The 12,746-nt window shown below is 41.3% G+C and overlaps 1 protein-coding gene across 4 annotated transcripts in view; it reads left to right on the forward strand.

Moving 5' to 3' along the window:
* The first annotated feature begins 1,327 nt into the window (after positions 1–1,327).
* The window catches only part of npas3 (neuronal PAS domain protein 3), a 231,625-nt gene continuing 220,206 nt past the window's right edge, over positions 1,328–12,746 (forward strand). For 2 of the 4 annotated variants that reach the window (XM_083544124.1, XM_083544126.1), the window contains exon 1: positions 4,172–4,797. In XM_083544124.1, the coding sequence (XP_083400250.1) occupies positions 4,748–4,797 (50 nt within the window). In that variant the 5' untranslated portion in view covers positions 4,172–4,747. Of the gene's footprint in view, positions 2,421–4,171; positions 4,798–4,960; positions 5,345–12,746 lie in introns of those variants that run through there. The other 2 variants (XM_083544123.1, XM_083544125.1) reach the window with 2 other exon arrangements.

Here is a 12,746-nt window from a genome sequence, read left to right on the forward strand (position 1 = left end):
GAAAAAAAGCATAAATTTCCCCATGTCATTATATGAGTAATATTTGCTCGTGTATGTGACATATGATGTTCATTTCGTTATGCCCTGAAATGAAACGTGGTGATAACAATTAATCTTGTGGAAACCGAAAAAATCTCCACATAAACCACATGTGTAAAAATAATGTGAAAATAAATAAATCTTGCAGAAAGAACTAACTTGGAAATAAATACGCATTCACTAGTTTTAAAAATGTGTGAAACCTAATGTGTGAAAACCACATATAAACCATCTTTTTCACATAATTTGTATTTCTATTAACACTGGCGTAAATTAAATTGTAGAAATTACCGTTTATTATATTAAAATATCAAAAATATAAAACAATGAACAGTCTTGCACCTTTTTTCTGTGATTACACACACACACACACACACACACACACACACACACACACACACACACACACACACACACACATACGTATATATACGTATATATACACCACCATTTCAGCATTTCAGTGAGGTTAGAGGAGAGCTGACAAAATGTGTATAGCAGCAGACCTACAGTCAGTAATTACACACCTACAAAGTGTACCTAATGTTAGTTATTTGATTATGCATATAAAAGAGCATCTGTACAATTATTTGATAAATCGTTGTAATTTAACAAAGCATGCATTACATCGTGCATGTGGAGATGCTCACATTGAACATCGGAATGAGGAAAAATGTGATTTGGATGACTTTGTGGTGATGTTATTATGGTCAAGAGGTCTTATTCAGAAAAGGCTGATCTCCAAGGATTTTTATCCCACAACAATATTTACAGTTAAATATACAGGTGAATGGCTCAAGTAATGAGAAGATTCAGACAGCAAGTCTTTTCATATATGGTGAGCAGAAAAGCCTCTCAAAATGCACCAGTAACAGGTGAACTTGGATGGCCTACAACAGCAGAAGACCATGCTGGCTTCCAATCATCACAGCCAAGAGCAAGAATCTAAGGTTAAAGAGGCACAAGTTCACCAAAACTAAAAAGCTGAAGAAATTGTTTTCTTGTTTTTTTTTTCCCCCATCTTCAGCTGGTCACTTTCAGCTGTCAATCACATTAAAAGTTTCTAAAATACTTAGACTAAGACTAAGTCTGTCTGGAATCAACAGCCATGCCAAAGTCAAAGTCGTGTTTTATGTTTTACAATAAGAAATTTTGGTGGGTTCCGCAATGTCGTGATCCAACATGAGATACCATTAAGCATGCACGCTTCAGGGTTTTTAAAGGGTTACTGCCGCAGCAGCCGGTGCGCGCTCCCGTGCGCGTGTCTGATTGGCTGCCGGAGGCCCGCGCGCGCTCCCTGTGCGCTCGCGCGGCGCAGTTAATCGGCTCATACATCCGCTCCCACGCGCTCCGGATCTCACACAGCAACACCTTCAGCGGTAGAACACACACACACACGCAACACATACACACACACGCACACACACATACACGCACAACAGTAGACGCACCGCTGTACACCATTGCTTAGCATATTTAGACACACATACAGACACGCGCGCGCAGTGCCAGCGTTGCGTCCAGAGGAAAAGCTCGAGCTGGTTCACGTGCAAACTTGAAGGCATTATTACAGAGGAGGGAGAGTCGAATACTTCACCGCGAGTCTTTTTGGACTTTTAGCTGGTTTCCAGACACGCACATAACTTCTGCAGTGTGTCCTGCTGATAACTGAGCCTAGTGTCGCTTAGTGTTTTTTTTTTTAGCTGTCTGCACAATTCGCATATTTGTTGCACTTCAATGGGGTTATCTTTACATTACAGAGATTTTGGCTTATGCATATTTAGGAAAAGGACGTGTTTTTTCTAACTAAATCACTGTTTTGTGTAGTAGGCAGAGATCTTAGAGATAGCGTTTAGGCAACGGTCAAAAACTTCAGATTTGCGTCTAACATCCCATGCACCGACTTTAATCAAACGTGCACCATTGAATTAGACTGAGGTTCTGTAAACCTCCAGTGTGAAAAAGGACCAGCTTCAGCATCCAGGCGAAACTTTTCCCCCCTGAAGCGTCACGACGCGTTTCCGTTGAGCATCTCGTCCATGCCCGTGCAAGCCTGAAGAGCAGTAGCAGCTGCAGCAGTCAAGTCAGTCTCCACTCAGAGCACAAACGCGCGAGAATGGCCCCGCAGCTCGTGCTTGTCACTAATGGGATTGCACTGTGACTTGCTCGGCCGGAGGACAGGCTGCACTCACACACACGCTCACACACTCGCTGGCTGGTGCGCTGCTCGGCGCGGGAATGATCAGGATCTTCCCGGACTTCAGCGTGCAGGTGACGGCGGCGGCGGGCGCAGGAGCCGCGGGGATGCCGGCAGCACGGGTCCCGGGCGCCACCAACGGCAATCCGCAAAACGTCCAGGGCTTGAGCACTTACCAACAAAGGTATGTCCGAATCCGAATCCGGCACAACGCTGCTTTCATCGAATTCCATTCCAGTCATCCCGATCTCACGTTTTGTCGACGTGCGCGTGTTTACGCCGTGTCCTGTAATGTCGCATCACTGTTTTTGTTTTGCATTGTAATCTAAATATAACACAAACACCAGATTGCTCTAAGTACACTGATTACAACCTATACTTACCCGCAAGTTGCACTTTATTAGACATCAACACACACACACACACACACACACACACACACACACACACACACACACACACACACACACACACACACACACACACACACACAGAGTCTACTTGATCATCCTATGCAAACTCTAAGTCTAATACTTATACGATCACCAAACCTGTTGTATATATTCATCATTAATAATCATATTATTATTATTATTATTATTATTATTATTATTATTATTATTATTATTATTATTATTATTATTTACTATCCCTCTAGAACTAACAAAACAAGTTCCCTCAGGTCAAATGGTTCACAGAATAGCTTTACTGTGTCTACCTTGATTTCCATTTCTATGTGAAAACTCCACTTAGGTCATAAAATCTCATTGCAAGCCGACAGTAGCTTGTAAGTTTATTGCTGGTTCCACTGCAGCCAAAACTGTAGACTGAATTTATGGGTGTTTACAGTAGCCACTTAGGAAATGTTTCCTCGACCACTCAATAGGACCCTTTTAAGAATAAAATGTAATAGTATATGACAAAAAGTGTTCGACTCTACTTCCAGATAAATCACATAAAGTAGGTTGGGGTATACCGTATATTAGAGAGAGCATGCGAAGGTTAAGGCTTTTGGCAAAGTTAGTCAATAAATATCTATGCATGTTGTTTAATAAGATTTGATTCGGACAGATATTTTTGGATGTGATGATGAAAACAATAGAATCTAACCCGGTTTGACGTTTAAGACTTAAACTTTTAATCTCCCCTTATTTTGACATGTTCAACCTGTTTTAGTGCTTGCCCTATTCACACTCATTTCATATAATAAAGAACTTGCTAATGAACCTATCAATTAAATCATCTGTGATAGTACATGAAACCACTACATCCAAAGAGTCCTTAGGATTGAGACCAAAACAGTGATATATATAGTGATAAATATTCTGGAGCCCAGGCATACAGTACAGGTGAAGTTCATCGTAAACACACACACACCACTTTGCCTTTGTCTGCTGCACACACCATATTTCACCCTACCCTCTATGGCCAGTGTATCAGAAGTTGACCTTGACAGGTCACAGGTTCATGTTGGCTTGCAAACTATGGGGAAGAGAAATCTAATATATAAATCAGCGAGGGTGAAATATTTCTAATACATTTTTTGCACAAAAAATAATAACTAGTTTGAAAGGCTTCTTCAATATGTTTTTTAAGTACAAGATTAACTTTTTGCAAGGAAAAAAAAAAAACAAGACATTGATGTAAAGGTGTTAGAGAAGAGCTGTCATGATGTATATATTCATGTATAGGATGTATAATTATGGTTTTTCAGGGTGTTGTTAAAAGCCACATGTCATATTTACTCTCAACTCAACTAAATAGGCTGTGCATTCTATTGGGGGAAAATCAGAAAAGTTGCGATTGAATGTTTCTATGAAATGTGCCATTTATTAATTATTATATTTTGCAAACAGTATCGTTTCTTATCCCACTTTGCAAAGCGTTGAAACGCTGGGTGCAAAATTAACAATCAGGGGAGGGGGTTGTGTTTGGAGAAATTTCGGATGGCGGAATTACGCGTCGGAACAACCTGTAAATTCCGCGAAAGGCAAAAAAACTGTTTCCAACTACAACTGAGTGGCGTTGTTGCGCCGGCAGCGAAGGAGGCGAGCGCTACTGCACACTACAGCGAGCGGAAGAGGGAAAAAATGCAGCCGAACGCGCACGGAAAGGCGGCTTGACTCCGCGCCGGAGAAGGACGCACTCCACCGGGGCGAGCTCACCATGTGACGGTCCCGCGTGAGTCGAGATCCGCTGCCGCGCAATAATAATAATAATAATAATAATAATAAATAAAAAAGAGCCGCCGACCAAATCTAAGACGCGTGCCGGGCTTCTGCGGCTCGTGCTCGCGGCATGCCTGTGGAGCGCCTCCGCTCATGAACGCTCCACTCCGGTAACGGCGCCATGCCGCTCTCTAACCACCTCACCGCGTCCGCATCGCACCGCCTTCGCTCTCCTCGGCTGCATGTCTGAATCAACGTGAAGACGACAGAGGAGGAGGAGGAGGAGGAAGAGGGAATAAACAAAAAAAAGAAAAAAAGTCAGAAATCAAATAATTGCGGGAAGATGGCGCCCACCAAGCCTGGCGTTCAGCAAGACCCTTCAAGAAGAGAACGGTAAAACAGCTCGGTTTGTTGCGTGTTAACGCGTCGCCGCCTGCTCATTAGATGCTGTGCATTTTGTGTGTGTATACACGAGTGTGTGTGTGTGTGTGTGTGTGTGTGTGTGATTGAGATGTCAGAAGTTTCGGGCGTGCCCTTTCCCACGGGAGTGTGTTTTGACAATCAGGGGAGGTTGATGCTCGGGTAACAGGTTTACACACACCGAGGAGTGAAGGAGGAGGAGGAAGGAAGGAGGTTTTGGCGGACCCGAGGACGCGTGCACTAGCGCGCTCGGCTCCATGCGTGATGCCCAGTACCGCCTCGGTGGTGGTGTTTGCGGCTGGCGGTGCGGGATTTGGTGTCGCTGTCATTGCAGCTGAGCTGAGCTGTGGTGAAGCGCTAGGCCAGGCTGGGCATGAAATGAGTGAAAAAAGCTGCTGTTTGCGGCGGGACGGTAAAAGCAGAGAGAAATTAGCATAAGGCAGCAGGGAGCTGTTCAGGAACTTTGAATGTAGCGCATGGATTCCTCAAGCGCCGTAACGGAGCCGAGCGCTTCCTCCAGGTAATGCGGGATAATCCTAGCACAAATCAGCACGCAGTACCAAACACCGAAGCTGTGGCTACCTGGAATAGTCTGTCTCTTATAAAATCTTAAATTTATTGTTATATATATATATATATATATATATATATATATATATATATATATATATATATATATATATATATATATATATATATATAAAGACCTGCTGTACTGTGTTCATTGGAATACTAGTTCTATTATCTGAGTCTAAAAGCTCAGTGTTGTACTGGTGTGTATGTTGCATGACACAGTTTCACTACTGAGAAAGCATGACTTTTCTCTGAATGCTTTATACTTGACTCTCACTTTTAATGAGGATCTCAGTATGTCTCACTTTGATTAAATGAGGTGTTTTATCCGAAAATTCCAGGACCACCTTGTTGGGAATGAATTGGATGAAAGCTGAGTCAATAACATATTTGGTCACACAAGCACTTCTCAAAGCCGAATACCCGTTTACATCATGCGGGTTAATAGATAGGTTAGTAAGTGTCTGAGGCAAAAAGGTGTACTGGGTAAGGTGTGCTGTCTGTATACACACACACACACACACACACACACACACACACACACACACACACACACACACACCAAACTGTATCTGCACATATTGGTCTTGAAGTCATTGTATAAACAGGTCTGCTTGATGCTATACACAAACACAATACTCACTATGTATATATGTGGGGAAAATGGACTTCTGTCTAGACTATCAGTGCTAGACTATCATAAACACAGACAACGACAGACCACTCTTCCTGCAGATGCCACATTCCTAATTTTCTAATAATTAACTAATACCGATAAAAGCATTAGTCATATACTGTAGCAGAGGCCTGGAGTGTGGCATTACATTCAGCACACTCTCACTGGCACAGCAGCAGAAGATGTTTATGCTAAATCAGTCAGCTGTAATCTTAGTAGCAGGGGCATATTTTTGTGCCATTCTGAGCATATCGGCAAGATAGAAATCTTGAAGATGGAATTAATTTTGAGAGGAGAAACTTTCATAGCCTGTGCATGAGTGCACTCTTTATCACCTGTCTCCTGTTGCCGTTCAGAAGGGGTTAAATCGCACTCTGCGATTTTGCTGCACTGCTCCTCTCGAGAGCCGAAACGAATTGAAAATTCGGACCGTAGGTGTTTAATGGATCTTAATGACACGTGCAGGTTCACAGTTATTGACTGGTGATGGAGTAGCACCTGAGAGTTTGGGCTTGGAAAACAAGAGGAATAAATGAGGGAGAGAAGCCGGTTGGCAGTTTCCTATGAACCTCGAATCTGGCTTTGCGTCGAGCATTCTGACTTTGTTGCGTTTTCTGTTTGTATTAGTGGAATGGAAAAATGAACGGAAACAGAATAAAGTAATGTAATGGTGCAGATGTTTGAATAGTGTTGCATGCAAAAAAACTCAACGGTATTATTATAATGTGGATTTGTTGTTGGAGGAACTGCTTCTGTTGATGTCTACATCAACAGGTATAGGAGTTTGGAGAAGATATAGGGTTTAAAATATGTAGGCTTTTGTTGTTAAAAGCATTGCTCTGCCATCTGTGTAAATTGTTTTTTAGAGCTGTTGTAAACTAAAACTCAAAACATGATCCCTATTATGGTAGAAAGAATTGCAAAATGGAATAAATCTTTAGCATTTAATTCTGTAAATAGCATTTTGCAAAAGCATCTTCTACCTGCTTCAAAGGTACACTGGCAACCCAGTGCTATATCAGTAAACAAAAGAATGGGCAATTCCTCCCAGTAATCGGAACGCTGAACACAGTATAGATGGGGAGCGGACATGCCATTCCGATGCATATTTATCACAATTAAGAGGGATTTCCAGCCCCATCTGTGGCTGTTTGTGCGGCGTGCAGTGTGGTGATTACGCTGTCTCTGTCTCTCTCTCCTCCACCCACTGATGTTGCTCTGAAGGTCAGCGTCGAGAGACAGACATAAAGAAGATGTAGCCCACTAAGGTAATAGTGCAGGCACGGAGCATGCTGCGCTACCGCACGCCTCACGCTGTGCACTGCTTCATCGCCGCCTTTGTGATACACACCCCACTCGGTCAGGCGGGGGATTTTTCATTCTGCCGTACCTTTGGCTTTCATATGAAGCTTGAGCCCTTTATGTTTGTATCAGTGGTATCAGTAGCAGGAGAATCAACAGCATTAGTGCTGTAGAGAAAGCGAGGCTGCAGCAAAACGAAAGGCTCCTATGAATGTAATAACTAGCCCTATTTGTGGGCCTTTTTTCTTTTTCTTTTTCTTTTTTGACTCGTCATCCCATGCCAGCACTGCGCCTTTGGCAGTTTATTGTCATAAACATGTTTAATCATTCTCATCTTTTATTGTACTGATGAATAAACATGAAACGGTCACTGTGAATCTTGTTCGTGATCACAGGCTTTTCAGGAATCTGTCCTTGAGTACCATTCAGTAAATATTATCATTCTTTAGTGTTTCACAGGAAATCACCTTTAATTCAGAATGATGCGCAGGCAAAGCTTAGCTTTCTTTCTTAACTGTAGTGTAACATTAGAGCAGATATTTTCGCCTTTCAGCGTTTATTATAATTCAAGGTAAAAGGTAAAAACCAAACCTTCCACCTATGCATTTAACATCTACACGAGTGAGACATTTATTTAGCTCCTGGTTTGAAGGACAGATGTTCTGCCCGCTGACTCCCATCTGCCTTTTTTTCCCCTCTCCTCTGTTTATGTGTGCAGCTCTAACGCTAGCAGCGAGCGCTGCCCTTTAGCTGCCTCTGCTTGCCTCCCGCCCTGTGCCTCGGCTCCTTCTTGCGCTTTCAGCGCTGACAGATCCACACTCTGCTGTGAAATATGTGGGCACAGGAATAGATAAGGTTTGTGTTTGAACCTGCAGAGGTATAGAATTCAGTACATATATTTATGCCTTAGAGCATGCACAGGCAAATATTTCAGTGGTTGAAATACACTTCAAAGTTTTCCTTCGCAGCATACTGTAGTTTGGGATTTTTTTCGACTTTTTATGGTGTTTGGTGTTCTCCTGAGATCTCAAGGCACTTTCTTTTAGCGCAGCAATATATTTGCCTCAGCTATACATCTGTCTCTCAACTAGAGTTTGACAAAAAAATCTTGTCCTGAAAAGTAAGACAAAAAATTAAATAGTGGTACCATCACCACCATCGCCAGTTTATCACGCTACGATCTGACCACACACACCTGCACGACCCTCAGTGACATGCCGAGGTTCTGCCTGTGAAATTGTAATTGATTATTCCGCTTAGGCCGAGCAGGAGGTAGGACATGGCCCGATTAACTCCCCACAGACCGCCCTTGTGCCTGCCAATGACACCCGCTGCAAGAGTTGTGCAAATGGATTGAGAGGCGCATATGCATGGGAGCCCACCTGTCAGTTTAATAAGCAAACGCTATAGCAGCGATTTGGCTGAAAATGGAAGTAAAGCCGGCTTCGCCTCACCTCGCCGAGGAGCTGCAGCGTGCTGAGGTCCTTTCTGACACGCATTCCTTAAGCATTGCGTCATTTGAAGAAGGCCACCCGTGCTTGGCTTTATTTGCTGGCTTTGTGCTGCCTTTTTCCCATGGTTATAGCAGCATGCACTTTTCCAAAGCCACACTTTAGTAGGAAGCTGCATTCAGCTGTTATAATCTCCCTCTCTCTGAAGCCCAAATTGCGTATTGACGAAACACGCTGCCATCCACATAATGCTTGGTGTGACATGTAATTGGTGAAGTGATTGTGTTTCTTTCATGTAATAAAGTCTAAAGGCTTTCTTCTTCAGGCATTTGCAGCAGACTGTGGGAAAGGTCATATTTCTAGATATGTTCGAATAGCCAGAAGCTAAAGTAAACACGCTTAGAAGCTTCTCAGAAGGGGAAAAATTGCTTTGTTTTAAATATTAAGTTAAAATCTATAGGAGTACACAAATCCTTATTTGTGCTTTAATTACGCAAATGGGAAATGATAATTTTTTACATTTTATTTACAAGTTTTATTTTGTCGGATGAGTATACATTGATGTTCCTGGTTAGATCTGTGCAGATACATTACATTCAAATGATATTTAGTCTCATGCATTTGGTGCCTGAAGGTGGGTAAGTTGTTACATAGCAAGTTTCTCTTACCTGCATGTAAAAGCTTCGTCCTTAGCTCAAGGCATGAGGCTTCCCCCCTTTTCCTTTCATATTTGATCTCAGGCCTACATGAAATTACACTCTGTAAGACATTGTTAGTCACTCACAAAAATGGCTGATAATAGATAGCCAACAGTATATCATTTGTGAACGTTTTATATAACGTTACAATGTCTATAAGAGGTGCTGAAATGCTACAAACAGCCCTCTTTCGCTATGTCTTAATGATTTACAGGCTTAGCTTAGCAGCTCACATTTGAAAATGTTTGAAATGAAAACAGTGAACCCTGTTTACAACATTGCTGTCTCGCCCAACCACCCCAGTGGTTTAAAAGCTCGCATCCTGCTTTCAGGCAGCACGTTGATGAAAAAGCAAGATATAAAAAACTTTTTTAATTGAATAGAAAATAACTTTCTAGAGAGTGCACTTGAAATAGTCGAGGCTTTGTGAGGTCACGTCTGTTTCTTTTTCCCTTTTTTTTCTTCTTTTTTTCCTTTTTAAGACGTTATTTCATGGCTGCGCGGCTCTCTTCTCTTTAATTCCTTTCGTCATGTTGTAGCCCTGTGTGTTTGAAAGTGCAGGTCAATAAGGATGGGCACATTGCGAATTTCATGATCTGTGTAGTGGAACAAATTGAAAGCAAAGCCTATATCAATCACGCTGAAGGCAGGGTTAATTGTTCCTGCTTTACAAGAACAGTGGACAGATAAAGCAGAAATGATGCACCGATGTCTCCGATGTGCACTCTCCCCCACATGAAATGGCTCGAAAACATGGCGATTGTTTACCTATTAGATGATTGCTATGCAACAAAATCTGGGATTCTGCTTTCCTTTGAATATGTTCGACTGCCAAGGCCTTACATCCGCATCTGTTACCTTACGGCGATTTTTTATCCAAAAGTGTTATGCTATTATTACTCTTTAGCATATCTGATAATAAGTGCAAACTGCTTGTAAAGTGCATTTTAGCAAAACAGTGGAAGCAAACTGTATTGAGGAAATCCCTGTAGCCCTGTATTAAAGAGTGTAATAGAAGAGATCCTTGTTCCTGACTCTAGTCCTAAAGGACATTGTTTCCCCTGCCTTGGAGTTGTTGAATACATTAATTTAAAAAAAAAAAAGCTTCTATTGGCATTTTTTGTGCATTTGCATATTTATCTTAGGGCTTAGCTGTGTGCTCATGAGAAACCATAAATTGCAGAATTTTTCAAAGAAACTGTTTTTTTTTTTTTTCCATCCACACACTGACATATACATTTATACATACACAAACATATGCTCATTCCTATACAAGTAGTCACATTCGCACAACAAACCCCCCCAGTCCATACACACACGTACATGTATATTTTATATACATATGTAGTATTTAATTAATTGAAGTCTGAAGTCCATGACAGCTATCACAACACAGCGGGTAATTCTAAAAATTAATGAGAATGATAATGCTTAAAAGACTGTTCCAGAGTTTGCCCAAACTCATTAACTAAATCTCTCATTTAAATACATCCTAAAGACTTTCGAATAGGAAGCAAAAAATAAATAAAAAATACATTGTCGCTCTATAAGCATTGGCCCGGCGTCGAAAACGCTGAAGAGCAGAATTTTCTGCGTGACTGAAGTCGATCAGTTTGTATTCAAGCTTCTCACTGTCATCCGAATTGATATCTGGTTTTATAATATGCAGATATAAAGTCTGGCAAAAAGAAGACAATCCCAGATCTGACTGGATTTTTGGGTCTTCATAAATCGAAAATAAAAATGTTTTAAACACTTTTGTAAGCTTTTCTTTCCAATTGTAATGTGGCGTTCTGATTACAGTCCACTTCTTAGTTTGTTTTACAGAAGAACAAAGGTTTATTTTGGCGATTCAATTATCTTTTATTTTTGGATAATCAAATAACAATTATTCAGCATGCCTACTTAAACATATGCATTACTGTACCAATCATTTTAATCCTAACTAGCTAGTGTTTGGTGTATTTTACTATTTTTACATCTTTGAATCGCTTTCCTACCACAATATATAGTACAAGGCGAACATTAGTGTTCATGCATCGTCTGTGCACCGCTACTGATTTCTGTACACTGTGTTGCTTCACACAGTAAAGCAAAAACATTATAATTTATAATTAATTATAATTTTGGTATTCTAATATTGAGGTAAATAAATCATGACAAACATGTTTGATGGATTTTACAAGCTTTTCAGTGTGCCATGACTGTGCTTAGCTTGGGAATCTTTGATTATGCCATCTTAATGCTTTCTTCAGAATTTTAACACAGGAATGGTTGATGGAAACGCATGATGATTCACACTTTAACAAATATCATTTGAATTAGCATACGTATTTCCTAGTATTATAGCACCTCGTGTCTCAACAAGAAGCCCATGTTTCAAAAGCTATGTTGACTATGCAAGCATTCTCTCTCTCTCTCTCTCTCTCTCTCTCTCTCTCTCTCTCTCTCTCTCTCTCTCTCTCTCTCGCAATCTTTCCCCCTTTCCCCTTTTCTTCTCATCTTTGGCTAACCCTGTCTCTCCTCTTTGTAAGAAAGAGGAGGACCTAGGCCAGGCATGTCACCTTGCTTCTGCCGATGATGTTTTGAAGTGCCGTCATCGTTATCTGGTGTGAGCCATTTTGCAGCTTCATAGAATCCCTGATAGCTCAACTTAATCTCCCTCCCCTCTCCTTATCACGGCCTTCTGACTGCACCAATTAGATTTTAACATATCATATCTAATACACCTTTTCTCCCCACAAGGCAGCAAGTCTCTGTGCAATCCTCAGCTTTTTGCTATACCTCTGTGATCTATAGCCTCGAGGTTGGCCAGAATAATTCTTTCGACTGTTCAATAGCTGTGCGTACTTTCAGCCACAGCTATGAAGGGATGGCCTACCCGGAATGCTATAAACTCCACGCATTGCGATGTAGACCTCAAGCAAAGCAGTTCGGTCCCCCAGGATTAAAATGGCAAACAAAGCCAAGGTGTAGACGAAGCTAATAGGTCATCAATATACCAATAATTCTGTAAACAATAGCCATTCATCTTCCCTGTTACCACTCAGACTTCTGTTTCTATCGAAGCAAGTGTTATTTTTGCCTAAGATTTTTTTCAGGCAAGAAAGCAAACCATTTAGATCCAAATATAATAGCTAAAATGCCCACAAAATCTGTAAGTGTTTCTTAGTGCTACTGGGACGAATGTGATAGTATATATGAAAAACTACTATATATTAA

This window comes from Silurus aristotelis, assembly GCF_946808225.1.
Source record: "Silurus aristotelis genome assembly, chromosome: 6".
Lineage (NCBI taxonomy): Eukaryota > Metazoa > Chordata > Actinopteri > Siluriformes > Siluridae > Silurus > Silurus aristotelis.